This window comes from Balaenoptera acutorostrata, chromosome 11, assembly GCF_949987535.1.
Source record: "Balaenoptera acutorostrata chromosome 11, mBalAcu1.1, whole genome shotgun sequence".
Lineage (NCBI taxonomy): Eukaryota > Metazoa > Chordata > Mammalia > Artiodactyla > Balaenopteridae > Balaenoptera > Balaenoptera acutorostrata.
Window position 1 is genome coordinate 79,390,196 of NC_080074.1, and position 27,212 is coordinate 79,417,407.

At 37.5% G+C, this 27,212-nt stretch overlaps 2 protein-coding genes across 9 annotated transcripts in view; one reads left to right on the forward strand and one right to left on the reverse strand.

Moving 5' to 3' along the window:
• On the forward strand, nt 1-14,693 carry YARS2 (tyrosyl-tRNA synthetase 2). Of its 2 annotated transcripts, XR_009009665.1 has the most exons (6): nt 1-819; nt 1,667-1,834; nt 7,229-7,384; nt 7,695-7,865; nt 8,474-8,751; nt 12,834-14,693. XR_009009665.1 is itself a non-coding variant. In XM_007175666.3 (5 exons), the coding sequence occupies exons 1-5, from the start codon at nt 38-40 to the stop codon at nt 8,631-8,633; spliced, it is 1,437 nt and encodes a 478-aa protein (XP_007175728.2). In that variant the 5' UTR covers nt 1-37; the 3' UTR covers nt 8,634-10,706. The 2 variants fall into 2 exon arrangements, 1 of the variants encoding a protein (XP_007175728.2); XM_007175666.3 differs by lacking the exon at nt 12,834-14,693 and having other exon boundaries at nt 8,474-10,706.
• Nucleotides 11,586-27,212, reverse strand: part of DNM1L (dynamin 1 like) — a 62,882-nt gene continuing 47,255 nt past the window's right edge. For 2 of the 7 annotated variants that reach the window (XM_007175658.3, XM_007175660.3), the window contains 14 exons: nt 27,039-27,159; nt 25,518-25,649; nt 24,381-24,587; nt 20,974-21,094; nt 20,588-20,743; nt 20,267-20,356; nt 18,784-18,876; nt 15,967-16,023; nt 15,203-15,280; nt 14,882-14,914; nt 12,576-12,752; nt 12,308-12,417; nt 12,016-12,175; nt 11,586-11,723 (listed from right to left, as the gene is read on the reverse strand). In XM_007175658.3, coding sequence (XP_007175720.1) covers nt 11,667-11,723; nt 12,016-12,175; nt 12,308-12,417; nt 12,576-12,752; nt 14,882-14,914; nt 15,203-15,280; nt 15,967-16,023; nt 18,784-18,876; nt 20,267-20,356; nt 20,588-20,743; nt 20,974-21,094; nt 24,381-24,587; nt 25,518-25,649; nt 27,039-27,159 — 1,592 coding nt within the window. In that variant the 3' untranslated portion in view covers nt 11,586-11,666. The remainder of the gene's footprint in view (nt 11,724-12,015; nt 12,176-12,307; nt 12,418-12,575; nt 12,753-14,881; nt 14,915-15,202; nt 15,281-15,966; nt 16,024-18,783; nt 18,877-20,266; nt 20,357-20,587; nt 20,744-20,973; nt 21,095-24,380; nt 24,588-25,517; nt 25,650-27,038; nt 27,160-27,212) is intronic. The other 5 variants (XM_007175659.3, XM_007175661.3, XM_007175663.3 and 2 more) reach the window with 3 other exon arrangements.

A 27,212-nucleotide genomic window follows, 5' to 3' on the forward strand; every position in this document is an offset into this window, starting at 1 on the left:
TCTAAGATCCCAGCATTCCCTTCGTACCGCCGCTAAGATGGCGGCGCCCATCTTTCGGTGCTTTTCCCGTGGCCAGGGGCTTGGTACCCCAGGCCTGTCAGGAGTCTTACCCCTGGGGCTGCGTGAGGCCCACTCGGGCGCTCAGGGGTTGCTGGCGATGCAGAAGGCTCGGGGTCTGTTCAAGGAGTTCTTCCCTGAGAGGGGTACGAAGACAGAGCTCCCAGAGCTCTTCGACCGTGGCACGGCGGGCAATTTTCCCCAGACCATCTACTGCGGCTTTGACCCCACGGCCGACTCGCTTCATGTGGGGCATCTGCTGGCGCTTTTGGGCCTGTTTCACTTCCAGCGAGCGGGCCACAACGTGATCGCCCTGGTGGGAGGCGCCACGGCGCGCCTGGGAGACCCAAGCGGCCGTACCAAGGAGCGGGAGGCGCTGGAAGCAGAGCGCGTGCAAAGCAACGCGCGCGCCCTGCGCCAAGGGCTCAAAGCCCTGGCGGCTAATCACCAGCAGCTCTTCGCTAATGGGCGGACCTGGGGCAATTTCACCGTGCTGGACAACTCGGCGTGGTACCAGAAGCAGGACCTGGTGGACTTCCTAGCGGCAGTGGGCGGCCATTTCCGCATGGGCACGCTGCTAAGCCGGCTCAGCGTGCAGACTCGGCTCAAGAGCCCCGAAGGCATGAGTTTGGCAGAGTTTCTATACCAGGTGCTCCAGGCCTATGATTTCTACTACCTGTTCCAGCATTATAGATGCCGGGTCCAGCTGGGTGGATCTGATCAGCTGGGCAATATCATGTCCGGATACGAGTTCATCCACAAGTAAGCTCCTTTAGACCTGGAGAAATCCTAGGCCAAATAATTTACACACGAATAGCCTGTGTTGCATTGTTAGGATTGTGGAATGACGCCCTTCGTTCCTGCCCTTGTGGTTCTATCTCCATTAAGGGTCCGTAATGGGATTAATTTAATATCACTGGCTAATGAGAACTAAAGGGCTGAATTAATGGTATTAGGTATGGGACATATTATAGAGCTCTGCAGGAAATAGACCCTCCTAGTCAGGATTCGGATTGTATGTGTTTGCTGCTTTTAAGAAGCTTTTTCTGTGTTTCTGATTTGAAAGACTGCTTGTCTTCATTTATAACCTGAACGTGACTGGGCCTCCTTGAGTAGTCTCTGCTTTGCTCTGCACCTTCCGTGAAGCTAAGTGTTAGTCATTGGTTGGCATCTCAAAAATTTTTTTTTCAGCGCCCAATATTTGGCGAATAATGTAGATTTCAATGGCACTTTCTTGAGGGAGTTGAACTACAGGACTAGCTCATGTGCTACTGATTTTTAAAATCCCTTTAAGACACCTCTTTTAGTGTCTCTACCTGACTCCTCTTTACCCAGTTTTCTCTCCTCTTCCTACCCAACCTTTAAAAATGTCTAGGCCCCAGTTATGCAGCACTTCCACTTGGCTTGCCCAGAGTCACTGGTTCAACTGCAGTTCAGAATGACAAATGTCAAAATAGAGTGCTGTGAAAGCAGTAAGATGGACAAGAATCCAGGTTTACGAGGTCAAGGAAGTTTTCTTAGAGCAAGAAACCAGACTGAAATCTGAGAAAGATTAGCAGAACCACCACTTGAGCTTAAAGCACATAATAAAGTTCTTCTTTATGCATAGGTTGACTGGAGAAGATGTATTTGGAATCTCTGTTCCTCTAATTACAAGTACAACTGGAGCGAAACTGGGAAAGTCTGCTGGCAATGCTGTGTGGCTAAACAGAGATAAGACATCTCCTTTTGAATTGTATCAATTTTTTGTCAGGCAGCAAGATGATTTGGTAGAAAGGTGAGTTCTTAATTGTGTGCTGAGAAAAATTAAGTTCATTAAAGCTCATGATAAATTTTAGCCATTGAATCTCTCTGTACCCTTCATAGTTTTTTGGTTTTTTTGTTTGTTTTAACGTAGATTCTATTTAAGGCTAGTACATCACAGAACACTGTAGTTAAACACTTTTTGTTGGTTAAAGCAGAAAACCACTGTGGGTGCTAGAAAACTTAGAGCCAAGTTTGTGATCTACATCTAGCAGGTTCTTAGGACATTATTGCTTGCATATTCTAGTTTTTTACTCCTTTCATCTTAAACTTGACTTTTATTTCACCTTTGTCTCTAAAGTTCCTTTTCTTTAACATAAAAGAAGATCCTTTTGAGGGTCCTTTTTTAAAGTGATTTTCTCATTAATTCACAATATCTTAAACTCTTAGAAGAATGTAAATTAATGAGAAATACACCTGCAACAAAGAAAAAGTGAATTTTTCAAAAAAATATCATTTGACATAACTATCATCAAAATAACTTAGGAATAATTCTTAAAAAATTTTAAATGTATAATACTTGCCTGCAGAACATTAAAAACCGCTACTGAGCAAAAATAAAGAACTCTACATGAATGGAGAGTTCTCTTGGAGGGTAAACGCTTGAGGATTGCCAGAGGTGACCAAAAGTGGGATTTGGGTGTGTGCATAACAGTTGGTATATATGGTAGGCAGGCCCAGGAGGCGAGAATTAAACAAGATGAGGGCCTGGAGCAAGAGTTCAGTCCATTTGGGGGACCACTTGCCTGAAACTAATTTCAGGAGTGTCTCTTTAAGGAGGCTAATGATGCTCAGTGAGGCCAGCTGCCTGGGGCTATAGCCTAGATGGAAATGCCTAAGAATATTACTTGGAGAGCCCTTTGTTTAATCTCTGGAGAGGTAAAGTGGGTCAGAGTCAGTAATGTCTGGCGATCCAAAGGAAACGAGAATAAATTTAGTGAGGAAAGAGATTTGGGAGTTGCCCAAAGGAGTCCCGTGTAAGTATTAATGACTGCGAAGGCATATCTGGAGGCCCCAGGAGAAGGGGGCAGTGGCCAGTGAAATCAACCTGCCAGTGGGAGCATGGTTGGTCTCCCCAGGGAATATATCCCCATCTGGATATCCTCCATTGTTTGGTTTGGAAGAAGAGAATACAGTCATCTATCACAACTTTGGCTGCTGCTGAGGAGATGGGAAGTCCCCTCAATTAAGCCCAAGCTGTTAAGGCATTAATTCCTTGGTGACCCAAGGTTGTGTGGGCCCATTTTTCAAGCTGGTAGGAAGGGTCTGTGCTGGGCAGTGTGGTGTAGTGAGGGAGTCTGCAGTACTGTTGAAAATGGCTTCCAGCATAGAGCAGGTAGTCTGAGCGGAAACATAAGTAATAATGATAGGAATTGGGGACTCCTTCCATATCTGGGCCAAGTGGGCTTGTCTTATATGAGAAAACTGTCCCTTAGCCATTGGCCAGACGAAACCGCGAGGCCATTAGCAATAGCCCAGGAGCCTGTGAAAATATGGATCTGCCAAAGGCCTCTTTATGGTTCCCTAAGGGCTAAGTGAACAGCTACAAGTTCTGCCAACTGGTCTGAGCCGGGACTGCCTTCTTCAGTTAGAGAGGTGCCTGAGACCGGGGGAATGCTACAGCCCTCCAGCAAGCTGCAGTGCATACATGGTGGTGCTGCCATTGGTGAAGAATATGGATTCCCTGTCCATCTCAGACAGTTGGTCCCAGGGGGCTCCCCAAGCAGCCAGAGGAAGAGGAAGGAGCTGATCATGAGGGAAGCTACACCCTCCTGTAATTTTTTTTTTTATTTTTCAGACATATAATTATAACTCTGAATCATAATATAGTTTTCCCTACTTTTTTATTTATTTATTTATTTTTGGCTGTGTTGGGTCTTTGTTGCTGTGCATGGGCTTTCTCTAGTTGCAGTGAGCGGGGGATACTCTTCGTTGCGGTGCACGGGCTTCTCATTGTGGTGGCTTCTCTTGTTGTGGAGCATGGGCTCTAGGCGCACGGGCTTCAGTAGTTGTGGCACGTGGTCTCAGTAGTTATGGCTCCCGGGCTCTAGAGCGCAGTCTCAGTAGTTGTGGTGCACGGGCTTAGCTGCTCCCTGGCATGTGGGATCTTTCCGGACCAGGGCTCAAACCTGTGACCCCTGCATTGGCAGGTGGATTCTTAACCACTGCGCCACCAGGGAAGCCCCCTCCTGTAATTTTTAAAGGCTTTGACATCAAGGTTAGCCCTCTCCTGAAGGTACCATTTTCATTTTACCAAGGAGGTATCAGTTGTGGTGTTAAGCTCCTGCCGGAGGCATCTCTAACCCAGGGCATTAGGGAGTAGTATTGATTGGGGGCCAGTTAGGACCTCAGTTTCTAAAAGAACCCAGTAGAATCCTTTGGGGTTAGGCACTTAATCCAAAACCCCATAGGAAATCAGGTAGACTTATGTTTGGTCCAGAGACTCCGAGGAGGCATAGTCAGATATGGTCAAGCACTGACTTGGAATGTGGAGCCAGGTGGGACTAAAGGTAGGGCTCGTTGGACTGCCTGCTGGGCAGCTTCCAAAACACATTGCTGTGCCTCACCCCAGTGGAAGGTGGCAGACTTGCATGTGATTGTGACTGTGGCAAAGAATTAGTGAGCGGTGAGGGCGTTGCCTCCAGAACATGAAAAGGCCTGGTACCTGTTATATCTGAGTACAGTGGTGGTTTAATGATGAGTGATTTCCTCCATGTATAGGAACACTGTCAGTGCTCTCCAGTGCCTTTTGAATGGTTTTGACAGTCCCAGTAAAATGTAGGAGCACTACCCCGTGATTAGAGGGAGCATTTTGTAAAAAGAATTCTCTGGACTCAGGGTCAAATGGGACTTCTTCAGGCTTAGAATGAAGAGGGGGTCACTTGAGTGAGTCTGGTCATAGAAGTGATAAACCCATTGGACCATGCCACTTTTGCACAGAAAGAGACAGGCCTAATCTCATGTTTTCCATTCACTGTGAGCCTTGGAATGTTGGTACTCAGCGACACTAAGCAACACCCAGGAAGCATCCATAGGGGTTCTGTATTATCAAGGAGCTGGTGTACCTCCTCAGGGGTCTTACGAGGCATTGGCACAAGATGTTCAGGACATTTATATTTGTCCATTGTTTAGCAACATCACATCAGGTGCTGGACCCACGATACCCCATCGAGTTTGGGAGACAAAGAGTGACAGCAAGCCTCGGCTGTATTTCCCCTTTTGCTCTGCCAATAGTTTCCTGTTGCAAGGCTATTCCATTCATCCAGGTTAGGAAGTGTAATCCCGTTATGACCCACCAGTCCCAGGGGGAGGTCTCCCTCCTCCTTACCTATGGGAATTATCCTTTCCTCTGGCCTTTAGCTCAGAGCCTCAGCTTGGGCAGTGATAATAGCCTTGGGGTCCATTCTACCCTCATTAGCTTTCCTTGGCCTTGAGATGTGGAGGACCTTCATGTACATTAGTACTCAATCAAGGTCTGTATAATTTGTGGTCTGATCATCTCATTAGACCATATGGCCTTGATCACTGATCACACTGCTCTGCGGAGATCATTGAATTATGGCAGCAGTGACGTTTTGGGATGGATACCGCCGGCAGCACAGCAGAGGCAATATGCAAAAGACATAATAGAATGATAGACCTCCAGCATGCATTGCTGTCCTCCCAAATGGTGTTGCCCACCTGGGTTAGCCAGTTAGTAAACTAGTCAAAGCTAAAGGGCAATCATGCAGTCCTGCCAACTATGCCATTGCCAGTTGTTGTGTGGGCCTCAGCCTGTTGGTAGTGACACCATGAACTAGAAATGCCTGGGGGTGCTCACCTCGGCCCATACTACTTGTAGGAGCCCTCACAGACATTTCCTGGGCCAGAGTCAACCTTGTGGCTGGACCAGCGCTGTGGTCCTTATGATTGTAAGAGACATCTCAGCAATAATCATCAGGGAACTTTAAAAAAAGATTTGTTACTTACAGTGTCTGAAGGGCACATGGCACTACAGGGGCTACACAGTGAGTCAAGGATAGGGAAGGAGGGAGCATGGACCCGGAGCTCTGCCTTTATTGGGGTGCCTAGGATTTCGCAGGTTCACTCTTCACTGGCTAATTTAAAACGTGGAGTGAGAATTAGGGAGTGGGAAAGGTGAAGAGGGGTCACTCAAGCAGTCAGTTATCTCGGTTACCCAGGGCTTTCTGAAAGGGGACTTTCATGAGTGGGGGCAGCCTGGTTCCTAATCTGGTTGCTTTGGTACTAGCCGTGTCATACATGTGGCAGTGTGCTTATTCGAGATCGATGTCTTTGAAATGGATACCTTGGCATTAAGCAGTCAAAAGCTTAATGTCAAGCACTTACATTACAGGTATAGAACCACTTGGAAAAATACGTGGCTGTGCCTACTCAGGTCAAATACTCATGACTTGTGATCAGCAGTCCCTTCCCCTGGGCACATCCCTAACGGATGAGTGCACATGTACACCAAGAGAAATACATGGGAATAGTCATGGCAGCACCATCAACCACTGTCCAAGAGTAGGAACAACACAAATATCCACACTAGAATAAATACATTACAAAGCATTCATAACATGGAATGTGTACGCAGCAGCTGTACACACAGCAACATGGGTGAATCACCAACATAATGATGTACCAAAGTAACCAAAAAAATATATTCTGTATGATTCTGTTTATGTAAAGCCTAAAAAGAGGCAAAACTAAGTGATGCTGTTTAGGGAGGCATATTGAGATGGTAAAAATATAAAGAAAAACAAGGAAGTAATTACCATGACAAGTCCGAAGAGTGGTTACCTTGGAGGGGTGAGGGGATGTGGGTAGGAGCAGTGTTGTAGACCTGGACAGGTGATAGTTACACAGCTGTTTGCTTTATGATTCATTAAACTCTATGTCTGTTGTTTGTGTATTTCTCTATGCTTTTCACCAAAGATAAGATTTTAAAAGATGATACATATAAAATATTTGTCAGTTTTTAAATTACAGTTTTTATTTATGGGTACATACACAGAAAACAAAAGTATAAAAACATGCTTAGGAAGGATGCCCACAAATTTAGATTAGTGGTTGTCTCTGGGGCAAGAAGAATATATATGAGGTGGATGGGGCCCTCATCTATATCTATACTATTTCATGACTTTTTTAAAAAGGAAGGATTTGAAACAAAGATGGCAAAATAGTAACATCTTCAGTGAGGGTGGTGTGTGTATTATTGTCATTTTTGGTACATTTCTGTATGTTATATTTCATAATTAAAAATAAATTCTAAAGTAAGCAGGATGTTCTTTAAAGGGTAAGGGAGCTGGAGATAAAAATTAGGTATGTTATATAAATCTAATGGGGGTTGTTTTTTGTCCCAAAGGTACCTGAAGCTCTTCACTTTTCTGCCCCTTCCAGAGATTGACCACATAATGCAGCTGCATGTCAAAGAGCCAGAAAAGCGGGCTCCTCAGAAACGACTTGCTACAGAAGTAACAAAGCTTGTTCACGGACAAGAAGGGCTGGACTCTGCTAAAAGGTGGCCTCTTAGAATAATGAACTTGATTAATTAGTTCAGAGACTGGAGAACACTTGGAGCCAATGTTTTAGAGTCATCTTTTACCACTAACAAGGACTGTCAGTGTTAACTGCTTTAAAGTACTAGCCTCCATTTACTAGAAAGAAAGATTATCCTGAATTAAGCTTATAAATTATACAAGATCAGTGTTGCTGTTTGAAAAACTTTCCATCTGGAACGTAATGGGTACTTCATAATTGGTTTTTGGGTGTTAGAACACGTGTCTAAGTAAGCACTCAACATGATGTGGCTCTCAAAATGTGTTTTTCAGGTGTACACAAGCCCTTTATCATAGCAGCATAGAGGCACTGGAGGTCATGTCTGATCAAGAGTTAAAAGAATTGTTTAAAGAAGCTTCATTTTCTGAATTAGTTCTTGACCCTGGAACAAGTGTCCTAGATACGTGCCGCAAAGCAAATGCCATTCCAGGTGGCCCCCGAGGGTAAGATTATTTAACTTTTAGGTTCACAGTTATAATTCACAACCTGTGTTTCCAGAGGTGGTGTTTTTCCTGATAATGGCATCTCATTCCTTGCAGAAGTTAAGTTAGTCTGAGAATAAAGTGAAAATTGAGTACTTACTGCTGAAAATACCTTAAATTTTCTTTAAAATCTAGTATTACTATACTCTCTCTTATTAAGTCTAACCTGGTCAGTTTTTTCTCCAGCATTGGAAAAGGCTTACGTTTAAATGACCACTATTGTATAAATACACTGGGATCAGTCAGCTTAGGGATGGTCACAATTTGAGATCACCAGAACAGAGGCCCTAAGTAAACAGATTCACACACCCCTCTCACATTCAGTCTGTATCCTCTTTATTCTGGGGAGTAGTGGGGTTGCCCAATCTATTTAAAATATTAGTTGAATTTCTCCTTTAGAACATTAAAGGGGAGGCAGAATCTAATAAACATGAAGATAACAATTCAGTGCTAAATGGTTTCAGTAGGAGAGCCTTTGAAACTTAAATGAAATAATGATGTATCTGTATTATTGGGAGCGGTCAACAGTGATTAGATTTATCTAGTTACTGAACATTTTTATTTTTCAGGTATCGGATGATAACAGAAGGTGGAGTCAGTATAAATCACAGACAAGTAACAAATCCTGAGAGTGTTTTAGTTGTTGGACAACATATTCTTAAGAATGGACTTTCATTACTTAAAATAGGAAAAAGGAACTTCTACATTATAAAATGGCTTCAGCTATGATGAAAACTCCTTCCAGTGGTTCAAACTTATCCATCATTCATTCTCAAGATGTACGAATTTATACCTTCACTTACGCAACTCAAAGACAAAGAATGCAGTGTACTCTAGGCCTCACAGTGTGAGTAATTTCATTATTTATATAGGTTGGTTAAGTTTGTGTAATAGTGGGATATTTTATTTCCTGATCCTTAAACATTAAGGACTACCACAGAAAAGCATGATTTCTAGGATTAATCTCTTTTAATAATTATGCTTCATGAAAAACTAAATGCTGTCTTTCCTATCCTGTCCTTGCTGTTTTTAAGATGAGGAGGAACAATGAAAAAGAGGTAGTATAAGTAATTGTGGATACTTTTATATCAGGTGTGTATCTCATTAGAGGCTTTTTGTTGTTTAGGAAGCAAATACAGCTCTCCATAAAAAGGGAGAAAAGTTAGAGGAAGCCATAGCTGGCATTAGAAATTACAGTAGAAATAGTTTCTTTTCAAGGAAAAGAAAAGTCAGTACTTGACTTTTCAGAAAGTTTCTAATTCAGTTTTCCAGTCCCTTGACTCTGTTTCCATAAAATTAAATTTACTCATAGCCTTGTTTTTTTAAATTCAGTAAAAAAAGGTAGCGATGTCTTATAAATTTATCAACTTTTAAATTAGTTTTAAGTTTCAACTTATGTCCCCAAGCAGATTGCAGCTTGAGATGAAGTGAAAAGTTAAGTAACCAACAAGATAAAATAGAGGCAAAATATATATACTAAATATCTAATCATTTGAGAATATCAAAAGACATTCCAGTAAGGGAAGTTTTCAGGTCAAATTTAAAGGATTTGGAATCAAGACTTAGTTAAATTAAGCTCTACATTCTTTAGGCAAGTTGATTCTCCAGAACTATTTCCAACATCTGAAAAATCGAAGGTAATAGCACCCCTATTTCCCCTGAGCATCAAGTGAAGCACAAACATACACTCAAAATGGTTTACAATCAGATGTTTTCTAGAAAAATCTTACAGGCAGCAAAGCATGGCTTTAGAGTTCAAATTCTAGCTATTTACTACCTGGATTACTTGGAGCAAGTCATTATCTTCATATGCAAAAAATGGAGATGTAATAATACCTCAGTCAATTATGAAAATCTAAAAAGAAGAAAGTCATAAAACTTTCATACAGTATAAGCTGTATTGCTATGTTCCAAAGTAGACTTATATGTTAAAAAAGCTATAGTTTATCTAAACCTTCTTCTGGGAGTAAAGTTAGGAAGAATTCATTTATTGACAAACTTTAATGTCACTTCATACCAGCAACTTTATTTACATAGTAAGAACATACAGGTATCCATTATAAATGTCAGAGATCATCTCTGCATTTCAGAACTTTACTCAGTTTAAGTGTCAACAAAAGGAGGTTTTCTCTTTGCATACCTCTTGTCTCTGTTTTTCTTTGTACATGGTGTGTAGTACTAGCAAGTGCATTATCATAGCAGGTAATGTTTTCAATTTGAAATTTGCTGGAGAAAGGTGCATTGTAAGTTTTCTTCCCCCCTTACAAATTAAAAAAGCCAGACTAGAATGGAAGTCATCTGATCTATCTGAAATAAGTAAATCATGGATGGCTATAATTTCAAAACTAATGTTTAATAATGGCAGAGTGATTTTAAAGTATGCTAATAAACATTCTGGAAGCATGTATTCTATGAAGATGGTACTGCTAAGTATAAGTAGTACCATATCATATCAGACTGAATCTGTTTTTTTATGTTTGAGATCAGTTGCTGAGTCTCTTGTCTCTTAGTACAGTAAATGGGTGCCATTAGCTAAGAGTAACAGACATATTCACACGTTCCTGCCAGTAGTCCTTCATAAACGTCGTAACTTAAAAATAGACTTTAATATCTGCAATATGTAATTTATCATTTTAAAACTTATAATGTAATTCATATCAAGAATCACCTGGGGAATTTTGGTAAAATGTGTATATGTTCTAAACCTTACTCCCAACCCCCTGAAAGCCTTTAGGAGTTATGTGTGTGTGTCAGGATGTTTTTCTTTAAATAATAAAGCCCCACCATTACTTTCTATTCTAATGTACTTTGTTGGTGTGAAGCAAAAGTAACTATTAACAACTAATAGGAAGAAGATACACTTAAAATCACCACAGTATTTGGTTTTAAGTCCCACCTCCAAGTGAATCTTGAAGTGTGGTCAGAAGGCTCCAATTTAAAAATGTATCTGAATTATTACTATTATATTTGAAAACCAAGGGGAATTTATTAGGACTTCTGAAAACTAAAAGGAAAGATGGTCATTACCAAGTCTTACTAGATAATCAAGGCTAGATGTTCTTAATGCAGGAAAACATAATTCATGCTTCCAGGTTTAAGTAAGATCAAAGATGATATTGTAATTTTTAACGCACCAGGGGAATGTGGACCCAGAAGTGGAAGGACTGTAGCTACACATTATGCACATCACATCACTGTCAATGTTACAGATCCTCTCGTGTGTTCAGCTTTCTTACAAACACATCATCAAAGGTTTCAGAGAAGCTCAATAAAACTAAATTAAAGAACAGGTGGAATAGTGACTGACTACTGAGTAACTTGTCAACCCACCTCTTTCAAAGCCAGTTCGGTTTAAATAATAGTGCATGCATTATAGTCGTATGACATGGTGTCTTGGTGCATTCTTCTTGAAGGGCTATGGCAGCAGCTTTAAGACTACTAGCAGATTACACAGGTCATCTTATCCACAGACAAACTGCTTGTACAACTAGAACTATTAACAGTTCTTTTTAAGTTCAGATGAAACTGTCACAAGACAGACGATGTATTTTATATATACTAGGAAATTTTAGAAACAGCCATTTATTATTTGGATTAAATGTGTGATTCGTTCTGCAATACAGAGTATAATTTTCAGTTTATAGCCAGTCTTCACATGAGCAGATTCATACCATTGCAATACACAGGAGTTCATAAATAAAATTCTACTCAAGTAGGCAGTAACTAGCAAGTCAGTGGAGTCTCAGTATTACATAGTTCTCTTCACCAAAGATGAGTCTCTCGGATTTCAGCAATAATTTGACTGGCTCCTTGTAATGCCTGCATTAAAGAAAATTATAAAAATTATAAATGCTTAAGTTATAATAACAAGGAATATCAAAGAAAGAATCTGAATTAATGTGGGATAACCTCTCCACTTTATATGTGGTTGATTTATACTAACCAGTATCTTCTCTGAAATTTGAATCTAATCAAGTGCCAACAGAAAAAAAGATTAGCCATCATACAAAGACTATATATGTGTATCTCCAAGGATCAGAATGCATTTTAAACAATAAATGTTTATACCTACAACCCAAGTAAGAAAATTCAAAAAAATTCACAGTAATACCTTCAGCATATCAGCTGCTTCTTTCCTGCGCTGTGCCATGTCCTCGGATTCAGTCAGAAGATCATCCAATAAGGATGATTTATACAGCTGTCCTACTAACTCACTCTGAAGAGTATCTTTTACATGATTAACCAAAAAGTGCATTACTGCCTTTGGCACACTGCAAAACAATCAGATAATCCGTTTGATTTAGAATAAAATCCTAAATTTTAAAAAAATATGTGTATTTTCAAAACAGATTATGAAATCATCTCGCGGTATTCTAGTCTGATTTATATAACATAGTACTAACCTGTCTTGAATATTCTTTCTGACAATAAGAAAATAAGATTTGATGAGTCGTTCAATAACTTCACAGTCTCGCTGTTCACGGGCAGATAGTTTTCGTGCAACAGGAACTGGCTAAATGGAGGGAGGGGGAGAAAAAAGTTACTTTTGTGCCATTTTGAAATGACAACATTTAACATTCAAAAAGTTTTTGAGACTTCAGTTCCTTTTGTCTTTTAAAGTGTTTTCCTGGTAATTTGGTTATTTGTCCTCAAGCAAATTCTGCAGCTTACCACATCCAGCAAATTCACAGCATGGCCTTTTTGTGGACTGGCTGGCATAATTGGAATTGGTTTTGATTTTTCCTCAGCTAGTAACTCCTCAGCTTTTGAAGTTTTCAGCATTCCTCTCCAGTTGCCTGTTGTTGGTTCTTGAACACCATCTCCAACCCCACCACCTCCAGATGCAACCTGAAAAAACGTGTTCCAAAACCTATACCAACCATATCAAACTGATATTAACTAAACAACGTTAATTTCCTTTGACAGCAGTCAAGGAGAATACACATCCAGTAACCATCTGGAGTTTAATCTATTCAGAGAGACGGCAGGGTCAGAAAGAGATGATGGGTGGCAATGTATAACTGGAACCCTGAGCTGTCTAAATAAGAGGTTCGGACTTCCCTGGTGGTGCAATGGTTAAGAATCCACCTGCCAATGCAGGGGACACGGGTTCAAGCCCTGGTCCAGGAAGATCCCACATGCCGCGAAGCAACTAAGCCTGTGCACCACAACTACTGAGCCTGAGCTCTAGAGCCCGCAAGCCACAACTACTGAGCCCTCGTGCCACAACTACTGAAGCCCACGATGCCTAGAGCCTGTGCTCCACAACAAAGAGAAGCCACCTCAGTGAGAAGCCCACGCACTGCAACGAAGAGTAGCCCCCACTCGCCGCAACTAGAGAAAGCCCACATGCAGCAACGAAGACACAACACAGCCCAGAAAAAGTGTATATGTAAAAAAAATAAAGAATGGCAGAAGTAACACTGTGGTTTATAAATAAATAAATAAGACGTTCTGTTGTAAACTGTTTGCAAGGCCTCAGCCAGTATATTTTAAATTCCTTTTTTATTATTTGCTAACTTCTCAAATTTTTCCTCTTCTCCAACTCCTCTAACACTAGAGATTGTGGAAAAAGTAGAAGCTGCCCTTTAAAACAGGACTGCTCATTAAAAGCACAAGAAAAACCAGAACTGCTATTCACATTATTTCTTCGAAGTAACTTTAAACACTGTTGAACTATGATCTCTCTGAAAGTTCAATGAACTCATTCTCCAAAACTTAAGACTTTATTAATTTCTCAAATCAGTTTATGTTCCTAACAGTCAATACCATAGGATAAAAGTAGAAATCCTTTACTTGAGAAAGGATCTGCCGAAAAAAATCTAGCGCTACCATTAATCACAAGTGCTTTTGCACCTTCTTTTTTAGGATATCTGTTAGTCTTGATTTCTAAAAGAAAAATAACTGTTTAGGATAATGGGGAAAACAGTAATTCGTCAACATTTAAGAGATGTTTTTAGATGTTCTTTAAGATTTTACAATCTAAAATGGAGATAAAATGGCATCCAGAATTATAGATAGAAATAAAAATGGCTTATATAAATTTAACAGAGGAGTGTTACAGCAATGTTAAAAAATGTATTGGGTATCATTCTGAATCAAAACACTGTCCAAAATTTGTCTTTAAAATGTAGTTAAGATAATGTATATCAATATACAAGTAGTATATTTATACATTACTTTTTAAATGAATGTATTTTTAAATGCGTGTTAACTATACGTGAATGATAGATCATATGAAATCTTAAGGAAAGTGAGCAAATTCAGAGTGATACCAGGAGTTAAATAAAAAGCAATGATTTAGATGGTTCTCTTAAGACCTGAGCACAGTGGGCTGAGAGAAGATAAGACATTTATAAGGTTTTATTTGAGGTTCAGAATCTTAAACCTGGACAACAAGTAAGGAAAGGAGCTAAATGGCAAAAAAAAGATAAAAATAAGAATGGATCTGAATAACTTACAGATTATTTAATTTTTTTAAAGGTTATCAAGAATTGGCAACAGTCTCAAACTCTCACAGCCCCCCTGTTTGTTCTGAATTTGCTTAAGCTGTTGAGGCACATGTTAAACTACTAAATATATTTAGGGTGAAAAGAGCAAACTGAATGAAAGCATAAGAAAGAAGCCTTAGAGGATTCTCCATTAGCACTGGACAGATCTCAGAACCTTTAAAGAGGAAAAGTCCAAAAGTACAGTTTCCATCTCCAGAATTTTAATTCCCTACCAAAATATTAAATTCAACACTATTCTTGAAGGTAATAGAAAACAGTGGGAAAGGCTGTTGTTATTATTTAAAACAATGTTGAAACTAGAATTAATACCATCTTAGAAGTTAGTTAGATAAGAGGAACATTAAAAACATAACACAGACAACAAGAGATAGATGCCACTGTTACAAACAAGTTCTTCAGTGGTTTTGAAGACAGTTTTGGTGAGAACCAAAGGTACCAACGTTTTCATTCTGAAGCAAGACTCACATTTTTAGTTTCTCTTCTGCTGTCCTGAATTAACTGTTAAAAGATACGTTAAAACATGCAGTTTAACAAGCAAAATTTAAATACCAATGGCTTGAATATTTCCTCTTTAAATTCTTTTTCTGTGTGCATCGTCTATACTGCAAGCAAAAGCATGTCAACAATAATTTATTTTATGAAGTATACATTGTTAAATGATTTTAAATTTCTATTAGACTAAAATTTGACCTTAGCACAATATCCCATATTAATATTCTGCTGTTCAGTGTATTGTTTCCAGATGATTATGTTGCATGCAGGCTTAGATTAAGAATCAGAACAGACCTTGCCATCAGCCTCAGCAGAAGCAGCAGGGGAGGGCTCCTGGGAGGCAGGTGCCAAAGCACTTGGAACTTTAGAAGACTAAAGGCAAAAAATGCAGGGAAAAAAATCAAGGATGCCAAAAATGCATTCAGAAACATTCTATAAATATGAATTTTCCCCTCTGTATAAAAATAGTAAAATAACATGAAAAACAAAAGTAATGGGACATAAAATTAATGTTTATTTTGCCTTATTTCCTGTACTATTGTCACCTTTGTTTAAGGCTTTCTTCAGATGAATTCCTAAGAAAAATCCAAATCCAAAAACTTCATTTTGATTTTTGGAAGTTGATAAGATCTTTTCTGGTAAAGAATTCAAAGTAACAGATTTTTACACAAAAATTTTAATATATGCAACTATTACATGTAACTAAAACCTGGTATGTACATAATGTCATCTTCCCTCTCCAAAAAAACCTTCTTGTTATAATAAAGTCATTAGTCATTTCAACTAATTTTACAACGTTGATAAAGTCATTGAATTTCTGTTAAAGCCTTGATATTTAAAATCCACCTTTAAGCATTTATTCCTATGTATTCAAAATATTTTATCTTTAAATTACTCAAAGCCTATTTTTAAACTTGCATACCTTTACTCAAACAATGAAATAGTGCCAATGGAATATTAAAGTGAGAAGAAAAAATTACTCCTAGAACTGAGTAATATTCTGAGGCTTACCAATCCATCTTTGCATATTGGGAATATGCTTTAAAAACATTTTTTACCTTGTCTCGTGATACAGCTGAAGGTAATTCTCTTGCTAGCCTGTTTCTCCTTTGTTCCTATAAAACACAACCAAGCAGAAGATTCATGATTATCAGAACACAGAGATGTAAGCCTACTTAAAAAAAAATGTTCAGCTTAATTGAAAAGTGCGAATAACTTACAGTATATCCTCTCACTGTTGGGACTCATGCCATAATTATATTTTAAAACAAACAAGAAATCATTTAACCCAATGCTTCTCAATCTTTTTTTCTGCCCCAACACACCTGAGGGATATAATACAATGTCAGTAACACTGGCTTCCTGTACCAGTGGTTCTCAAGCGGACCAACATCATCTCTGCCTTTCCCACCAAGTTAAGAATCACTGATTTAAACTGTTCCCACATTAAAGTGTACATAAGCCTTCAGCATACCATATAGAATTTGAAGTACACAGATCACAGAAAAATTAAGCAAAACCTTTAAAAATCATTCTAACCTGCACACGTTTGTGTTAAATTTACACAATTCTCACACACAAAACCATAAATATCTATAAGAGTGTTCTGTTTTCTTTATCCTTAACTATCTCCAGGAAATAAATGTAATGCTGAAAACTGACAGTCCTTTCTGTAACCTGGCTAATTTAACAGACTGATCACCTGCCCACTCTTCTAATCTGCTAATATTAGCAATGTAATTCTGGTACTGAGCTAAAGCAACTGTAAATTCAAATTAATAGGTACTGAACACCTACTGTATGTCAAGCACCATGATAGGTGCAAGACTATGAAAATATAGAAGGATGTAGGTATTAATAGTGGCTCTCTCACAGGCAGCATCAAATACAGTAGAAAAGTATTTACATTAAATGAAGTCAAAATGCTCCTGAGCAGAAAGCATTTCATGAACACTCAAACTTGCAAAAAGGTGTAAATTAACAAAGCTTCACAATGATGTTTCTGGGTAAGAAAATTTTTTAACAGAAATTTTACCCACTTTTCATTTATCCAGTGATAAAAAAATATAGCAGATAATAAAAATATATGGATTTTAACGATCTTCAGAATAAAAAGTTAGCATTTAAATATACATTTTTATTTATTTATTTATTTTTGGCCGTGTTGGGTCTTCATTTCTGTGCGAGGGCTTTCTACAGTTGCGGCGAGCGGGGGCCACTCTTCATCGCGGTGCACGGGCCTCTCACTGTCGCGGCCTCTCCCGTAGCGGAGCACAGGCTCCAGACGCGCAGGCTCAGTAGTTGTGGCTCACGGGCTTAGTTGCTCCGCGGCATGTGGGATCTTCCCAGACCAGGGCTCGAACCCGTGTACCCTGCATTGGCAGGCACATTCTTAACCACTGCGCCACCAGGGAAGCCCTAAATATACATTTTGAAGAAGGACACAAAGCAAAAGGCAGAGGAATCTAGAGACCAGAAATTCTCACCCTAGTCTGTTACCAACCATTTATGACCTTAGCTGGCCCTGGAGGAGACCTGGCTTACTTGCTTTGTTAACTGTATGGGTTACCAACTCTTAAGCCCTGGTTTCCTAGTCTATTAACATTACCCTCATAGGGTTGCTGTAAAGATTAAATGAGAATATCCACATAAAGTTCTTTGACACATAGTCTTACAACCAGAGACATATTCATTTGTAAGAAAAATACTGATCTGAAATCAATGACCTTGTCAGTATTAGAAAAACTGTTCCAGACACAAATTTTCCATGAAGGCTTCAATGTTACAAGAACTAACTCCCATCTTAAGGTAGTGTCTGCGTGCTAATTTTTAACATAACTATTATCTAGTCTACTTTCTGAGTGTTTTTTAAAGTGCCTTACTTATATGCATTTTGGAATTTTTTCTTTCTTTTTTTTTCTGGCTGTGCCACACAGCTTGCAAGATCTTACTTCCCCAGCCAGAGATTGAACCTGGGCCACGGCAATTCCCTGGAATTTTTTTCTGACAATAGGAGTCACCTCAACTATGGAGCTAAAAAACAGTTCCCTGTACCTGTTAAAGAGAAGATGCCCAGCAAAATAAGCACTAAAATAACAGCTGTTATCATCTGTGGGTCTCAGGTTCCTCATCTGTTTAACCAAAGGGTCCCTTCCAGTTTAAACCCAGGGTCCCTTCCAGTTCCCAAATTCCACGTTTAGTTTACAATATTCTCCCCACCCATATGCATAAGAGGAAATTTGATACAGAAGGGACTCAGTTCTTACTGGACTACGGAATTGCAGAAAATTTTACTGTTCTGGATAAAAGTGGCAGAGAAAAAACTGCATCCAGATAAATCGCTCTATCCACCAGCCTTCGCTCCATCTGAGCTATTATGCAACCTACAATGTTAGCCTCAAATGGAAAAAAAAAAGGATCCATGAAATGCAGGAACCACAGTAATGGTGAAACAGTACTCTGTCTTTCCAAATTTACTATAATTTAGGTAATTCTTGGAATGTTTCCTTCACAGCTTTCAGAGTCAAATGAAAACAATTTTAAGCATCCACTTTGTTTTACATACTTCAGTCTAATAAACTGCAACAACAGTTACTGAACTGGAACCAGGCAGTCCTTCAACACTAACTCAATGAGTCCCAGATCATCTCCGAGTTACAGTTTCACAAGCAGAAAATGAGAACAATGCCTCCAGGTGGTTTTGAGAATTAAATTTAAGAAAACAATGTAATGCCCTCAGCATACTTCTTAGCATATAACAGACAATAATATGGTGCATATATGTCTTATAGTTATTCCTTGCCCAGTAAATTTGATATAACTGAGCTAAAATAGATTTCCTCTCTCATAAAAGACAAAATTCGAATTGTATTTACCTCTATATTATTGTTCATTAACCCACAAGCATCAGCAAAGTCTGGATGTTTTGTGTTGATATAAGCCAGTTCAATTGCCACTAAGTTATGGACCTAGAAAAAAATAAAATTAGGCTATATATAAAATATGCCAACCTAATTTTACTTAAGGAAACATATAAACTTATTAAACAGATAATTCTAAAAGACAGTACAGGACACTGATGCCTAAATAAATACTTGATAATTATACTCCAACTGACAGAGTTTATACCAAATAGCAATTTGCTCTATCTTTTGAATTATCTATATTTTAGCATCTAAGATTGCATTTCTGACACTGAAGTAGTTAGAAGTATTTGTTAGGGAAAAAAAAAAAGTTTATCTACCTGATGCATATCTAACTTCCAAGCAACTTTGCTATTAAAACCTTAGATCATCCACTATTCCATGTCAAAAGTTCAGGTTCAACAATAAGAAAACATTTCATAATCAGATGTTAGTTAAAGATGTTAACTTTATTTGGGTAAAGGATACATTTAATGACCTGAGATAATGATTGATTAGCCTTAATTATGAAGCACCTAGTTTAAATATATGTGGTTCAAGTCCTAATTGGGACAATAATCAAAAAGGAAAGTTGAAATTAATTTCTCTAGCGCTGTAGAGAGATTAAACTAACTCCTTCATTTGCACTGTCCTAACAAATCTTAGGTATCAGAACAGCACTAAAAGATCAAGAATCAGTGAAAATTATTTATTTAAATGAAATTCCAATGATTCTGATATCAGTGGGTAGAGTCTGAGATCAGGCTAACCATGTTCTTACTCATTTCAATCTGGTGGTTATGCTTGCTAGGGAAACAACTAAGCAGCAGCACTTATATTCTATACTTCCAAGGATGGTTTTGTACTCTTTAAGTAAATGTCCATTGGGGCTCACCATCCGGAGCCAAAGACCCAAATGCACTTTTAGAGACCAGAAAGGAAAAAAAGAAACCAGCCAACAATTAGAGGCATACGGACAATTTCAAATGCTTATTCCATATTTCTGCCAATTTCAGGATTTTTATTTTTAAGGATAGCAACCATGATATTATGGTATTAGGTCATCAAACAAGGAAACTGTACAAATGGCCAAATTACCCTGATGTACATCAGAGTTAAAAAAAAAGAGCTTGCTATATGAAGGCTCAGTTTACTGAGGCTGAAGATAAAACTAACTTTCCATTAAATCAGTGCTGCTATATAATAAAGTAAAACTATTCACAATCCTCAATGATAACTCCATTTTCAGGAAAATCTGTGGCTGCAGGCTAACAATGATTAAAATATGAAGAAAAATGCATTTTATACCAGAATTACTGAAGTTTCCTTTGAAATAAGACTGAAACTCGCTTCTTTTTCTTTTCAATACACTGGGAATCATTATGCCTAAATTCATAAAGCTGTACAAAATAACTTATTAACAGTGATTACAATGATTTATGAAATAATAGCTCACCATTTCATTTGTAACAGGCAACCGTTTACGAAGAAGACAAGTCACTACTTCAACTATGGCATCATGAAGTTTAGGGAACCGCAACAACTCCTATATGTGGTGGAAGAAACAGTCTGTTTTGTTTAAAGGAAAATTAAATAATCACTGAAGTACTGAATCAGATTTGGAAGCTACATTTAACTATACTATTTCAAATCACTTTTATATAAGGGAACTACATTTTAACTTTTAGCCCATCTTCTATATTTCCTCCTTCCCCTTGAAACCACCACCTCATGTCTTTTACTACTTAATCTGAAACCTGTTACACTTCTCAATTACCTGTGTACTGTAATTGCTACAGTGCTGAATGATCCTTTGCATTTCTTCATGAACCAGTTCCACACAACGGAGGCTGGGCTCTTCCAGACGTTTGATTTGCCGTTTGACCAGTAACTCAAATGAAACTTCAGGCACAAACAAAGCAGGACGAGGACCCTAAAAAAATAAAACTATGAGCTCTTATTATAGCCACATATAATTTTGGTTCTTCCCTAAGTTTAAAATAAATCACGTTTTTGGTATTCTTCATAAAAAAGCACTTTGTAATTTCAAGAATGAGAGCAAAATAACAAAGTGTACAATTCATTAAAAAAGATAGAGTTATATGGATTAAAAAATAATCTTTAACCTCATTTCAAAAAATTCTAAAGGTTAAGCATACTCACAGTTGCATTTCTAATGGCAGTCAAAATGTCAATAGTGTTAAGGCCACCTAGTGGGTCAACAGATTCTAAGGTTCGCCCAAAAGTCTCATGGAAAATATAACATATTCTAGCACCACCGCATCTGAAAGGCAATGAAGTATATGACTTCTAGTATTACTAAAAGGGAGGAAGCTACAAGTTAGAAGTCTCTCTGTAAGCTTTAAGACTGTCTCAGATGAACAATCACACTTAGACCATTTTCATGTGTTCTCAACTCCATTATGAACCAGTTTCTCTAATTTTTTTAATGGGGAAAGGAGTCATTTCACAAAAGGCATTCACATATGCACATGCACACTGAGTAACTGTTCTTTCAGAAAACATCAGTTAACTAAGAACTACTAAACATTTTTCTCTGCCCTAGTTTTCTTCAACTAGACTATGAGCTCCTTAAAGATAAGAAACAATGTCTTATTTCTATTTATTCACAATCTAGAGTAGAGATCAGCAAACTTTTTCTGTAAAAGGCCAGATAATAAATACTTTAGACTTTTCACAACTCTGTCACAACTCGCCAATTCTGCCATTGAGCACAAAAGCAACCACAGACAGTATGTAAACAAATAAGCACAGCTATGTTCCAATAAAACTTATGTCCACTAAAATTTGAATTTTATATAATTTTCGTATTACAAAATATTCTTCTTTGAATTTTTTTCAACCATTTAAAAGTGCAAAAATCATTCTTTGTCAATGGGCTATATATAGTTTGCCTATCCCTGCTTTAAACAAATTAAATCTCTGGGCCTACATACTGGACACCTTGTGTTTCCTATCTTAATGACTAGAAACCCTGGTTATTATCTTTTATTTTTCTCATTCAAGTCTAGTTGAAAATTTACAAATACATTTATGTCTCCCCAAATCACCCCATCTTCTCTGTTTTCACCATCACTATTCACTACTTTCTTACAGTAGTCTAGGCAGAAGATACCAGCCTAACATTATGCTAAGTGAAATAAGCCAGACACAAAAGGACAAATATTGTATGATTCTCCTTATATGAAATATCTAGAACAAGGAAATTCATAGACAGAAAGTAAGAGGTTACCATGGGCTGGGGGAAGAGGGGAACACAGAGATATTGCTTATTTGGATACAAAGTTTCTGTTGGGGTGATAAAAAATTTTGTAAATAGATACTATTTGATGGTTGTACAATACTGTGAATATATTTAGTGCTATGTATTATACTTTAAAATAGTTAAAATTACCAATAACTGGTCTCTCTGCCTCCAACTTTTCCCTTCTCCAAATAGTTTCCATAATGACCAGAATATCCTTCTAAAATGGGTTACTCCTGTGACCAAAAGTGTTTTATTTTTTTATAGTAGGAAGTTCTTCAAATTCTGATGATACTAGACTTACCAGTCTTGTTCTTAGACACCTTTCCTGCCTTACCTCCTGTTACATCCCATCACTGTATATGCCATTCTCCAAATTCTCCCTGCATTAATCTTTGCTGTTCCAAAGCCTAAAATACCCTTCTACTTACTGCCTTCCCATACTCTATTCAGAACCCAACCCAAATGCATTCCTAACTATGGAGCTCTCCCAATCCTTGAAAGAAATGAAAGTGGTCTCTCTTCAATGTTCTAATAAGGCTTGATTAGGTAATTACAAAGATATTGCTTAATTAACTACTTATAAAATTGTCCATATATGTTATATGCACTTTTCTGGATATGTATTATATTTAATAAGAAGTATTTAATTAAAAATTATACTCCTTTTGCCACCTAATCAACCGTTGTGTTACCTTGACCTACCTTATCCACTGAACTCTTTAAAGGTTTATCTTAGTAATCTTTATTTCCCTTAATATGCATATATTTAAAACCATTCAGTAATTAGTTTGTTAAATATTCTATGGCATTAACTTACATAGAAGGCTACCTGAGTCACATGAAAGTACATAGAACTTTATATACATACATACAAACACACAGACATGAAGTATGTGTATAACTGGAGAAATCTGAATAAGCTGTGTGGATTGCACCAATGTCCATTTTCTTGCTTTTTATTGTACTACAGATATGCAAGATGTCAATGCTGGGGGAGATGGGGTGAAATGTGAATGGGACCTCCCTGTACATTTATTTGCAACTTCCTGTAAGTCTATAATTATTTTTCAAAATTAAAAGATTTTTTTAAAGGTGAAAGTTTAGAGAAATGGATATTCTCTAGTAGTAAAACAATACAATCGGGCTTCCCTGGCAGTGCAGTGGTTAAGAATCCGCCTGCCAATGCAGGGGACACGGGTTCGAGCCCTGGTTCGGGAAGATTCCCACATGCCGCGGAGCAACTAAGCCCATGCACCACAACTACTGAGCCTGCGCTCTAGAGCTCGTGAGCCACAACTACTGAAGCCCATGCACCTAGAGCCCGTACTCTGCAACAAGAGAAGCCACCGCAATGAGAAGCCCACGCACCGCAACGAAGAGAAGCCCCCGCTCGCCACAACTAGAGAAAGCCTGCGTGCAGCAATGAAGACCCAACATAGCCAAAAATAAACAAATAAAATCAATAAATGTATTAAAAAAATACAATCTACTAATAGTATAGTAATAATAAGAGACTTTGAGGATGTTATACACCCTTTCATCCAGTAATTCCACTTCTAGAAATTTAACCTAAGGGTTTACTTGGATACATGGCCCAAAGATAGTCCATCACAACATTGTTTATATTTGTGTATAACCGAAAGCAAACTGTCAATAGTAGGGGACTGGTTGAACAAATAAGAGTGTATGTCTAAAAAGTAAAATACTATGTAAATCTTAAGACTGAGAATACAAATATACAATTACTACTAGTTGTTTGTGACATGTTGATTTAAAGAAATGATTCCATAGCATCTGATTTTTAAAGATGTGTATTACAGGCAGTTATAGAAGCTTTATAGAAGCATAGAAGTTTTATAGAAGCATAGAATAATGTCTAGATTAATGCCAAAGTAACAGGGATTATTTCTTAATGATGGAATTAAAAGCAATTTTGTCCTTATGTTTTACTCTTTTTACTTATCTGCATTTTTGTATTTTTTCATGAACAACTATATTGTGTGTATTAAAAAAACAAACAATTTTTAAATTATGAAAATTTTATAAGTGCTTATCAATTAAAGTCTTGTTTTTAAAGAAAGCCCTGAAACTTTTACCGTGCTTTACATAATTTATAAAGCATTTTACATACATATGAGACATTATCTACCATTTCTACAAAATGATATTCCTGTTTTACAGATAATAAATTACAATCAGATAATCTCAGAGTTAAGTCACTGTAACAAAAGATCTTTATCTTTTATTTTTATCTAACCTATCAATCCAGGTAACCAAATCCATAGAGAAATTTCTTACTTACAGCTCTGAAGTTTCAATATATTTTGCAGTTCCTTCAATAGTGTTACAATATTCTGTGGCAAATTTGGTAATAAGCTGGAGTAAAGTAGCACTTTTATCATCCACAGGTTCACCATAGCTATTTAGAAGAGACTGATATTGAGCAGCTAGAACATTTATTCTTGTTTTCAACTCTGGTAAGCAATCTCTGATGTGATGCATCAGTAGCCTAACAAAGGTTAGAAAGGAAGGATTTTAAAGTAATTGTGTATTTTGAAGACCCAGGCAGGTCAAATTTTAAAATGCAAATAATAGGGAAACCTGACAATTTGTCCTGGTAGGAAATAATGCAATCTTAGACTAGAAGGTAAATATGTAGCCTGAAAAAAATGACATGAAGGAAACCATCTTAGTAAATGCTTTTTAAGTGTGCCTTCAACCCATCAAATTGTAGCAACTGCTAGAGAATCAAATATAAATTTAAAAAAATTTTTTTTTATATTATTGCAATTACCTCAAAGAAAGTAAACTACTCAATCCAATTCTACCTACATTATTTTGGTTTCCGACTTATCTTTTACAATGGGTACTCAGCATAGTGAAAATCTATCTTGTTAAGATACATATCCATCAGCCTTTAATTTATTTAGGGAATAACCCAAAAGTAAAAGAAAATAGCTTTTACTTCAGTCATTTATAAATTATTTAGAAAGGTCTTCTAATGCCTCTACCATCAGTGCATACTCAGAATTCAAGGTATATAGTTTACATTCTTTTTATGAATAGGAATAGAAGACATCCTAAATTAAGAATAGGTTATGTGAAAATTATAAATCTTAATTCAGTTCCTGAAATACAAAATGGAAATGAAGTCATCTGCCATCTAGTTCTATCATCAAAAGTAAAATGACTGTCAAGAATTTCATGATTAAGGTATTTTAAAATTCACTTGAGCATTCCTAGACTACACAATGATTTAATGCCAACCACCTCAATAAAAATAAATATCTACATTATAAGAACCTACTACACAAGAAACAAAAAGTGAAATTTTACACACAAGGACATTATAAAAATGTAAGGAACTGATAATCAAAGGTCTCAGACACCTATTGGCAACCCAGAAACATCTCATTTTCCAAAAGGTAAAAAATGTTACCTGTTTAAAGTCCTGGCAAGATACTTTGTTCCATTTCTATTGGCCAGAGATGGGTATTTCTTTTGAAGGAAAGCATATTCATCACGGATTGAATCAGTTACACTCTTCTTATTATTAATATCTAGCTGGCTCCTAAGGTTGAAAAATAACAAAACTGTTCAACTAAAGTCAACTGTGGTACTAAGTACTCTGGATAGTGAGGATGATGATGATAGCCTATAAATGATGATGATGATGATAGCACCAGGCATTGTCTATAATGTCTGACATGAACTGTTAATTCTCACAATCAGTCTATGCAATAGGTATTATCCCATTTTATAGCAAAGTAACTAAGGCCCAGGGAGATTAACTAACTTACCCAAGGTCACATATTAAGTAGTTCAGCCAAGATTCAAACTGTGTGACTTTTAAGTAAGCAATGCCTGAATAATTTAGGCCTCATTATTACCATTAACTACAGTCAAAAGCAGTACTCTTCAGTAACAGGGATAAACAGGTGAAAATATATGTGTCTTAATCAACTGTATATTTTATCCATGGACAGGCAACTAAATTGAAGAGTAGCCATCTACAAATACAACAAACAGTTTTATACCACCTGTTTGCCTGAAAAGAGATAATGGGAATTAAAAAAAAAAAGAGTAGGGGTGAGGGAGAAGGACATGTGATTAGAAGCAGACAACTGTAAAGACATCACTTAGTAACATTTTCATTTTCAAATGTCTAAGACCAAAGATGTTAGGAGCCATTTAAACCCACATTATATCTAGTTTGTAGATGAACTAGGAGTAGAACCCAGATCTCATGACAATTTCAGTGCTTCCTATTTTATAAAGGCTTTGGACTATGATCTCCATTTGAATCTGGCTCTGCTTTCACCAGCCATGTGACTTTGGTAAATGTATAACTTAAGTTTTCTGATTATAAAACAGACCAATATACATATCTCACAGGGACGTTGCAAGGGTTCAAAGAGATACCCTTACAAATTTCTCACAGTAGAACATCTAAAACTTAAGTAGACACTCTACAGTAGTTAGTTTCCTTTCCACAATTTTTAATTTCACCTACTTATAATTAGGATACCTTTAATAAAATTTCTCCAAGTCACCTCCTGGCAATTACATAGAATCACTAATGCTAGGGGTTAAACCGATCTATTAAAATACTACCACCTTAAGAACTCTTGACTGGGTGTAAACTAAATAATACGTTTTTTTATCCAGTGTCCTCCTCATACATAACGTAATAGACAGGGATTTTTTAAGCCTAGCCATTAAATTTTCTTCCATTTTGTGGCAGTGCTTACTTTAGAAACACTTTCTATTTAAAAATATCTACAGGAGGCTTTAGTGAATCTCTTTTCTTCCTTTAGAGCAATGAATTCTTCAGCAATACCAAGATTATAGTAAAAGTGGAAAAAGTAGGGACACTATCACATTTCAGACCGATTCAAAAAATTCAGATTTGCTTTGAAATGAGAATGCTGCAATTCTTATCCCATTCTTGATTGCTAACCTGTTAACTATTCCAATTATTCCCAGTTTGACTGGTATAACCCTTCCCATCAATACATCCATGGCATCAGTACCCGCATCCATGAGATCAAGTTTAGTGATTACAGCTAGGGTTCTGCGACCTGGTAAATGCAAAAAAGAAAAGAAATGACCCATTAAATTAAGCTGTTAAGTA

Excerpts from the sequence above, each read along its gene's own strand:
- YARS2 (XM_007175666.3), top strand. The coding sequence starts at position 38 with ATGGCGGCGCCCATCTTTCGGTGCTTTTCCCGTGGCCAGGGGCTTGGT. Across the intron at positions 7,385-7,694 it reads GGGCTGGACTCTGCTAAAAG|GTGTACACAAGCCCTTTATC; the intron begins GTGGCCTCTTAG and ends TGTGTTTTTCAG. Across the intron at positions 7,866-8,473 it reads ATTCCAGGTGGCCCCCGAGG|GTATCGGATGATAACAGAAG; the intron begins GTAAGATTATTT and ends TTTATTTTTCAG.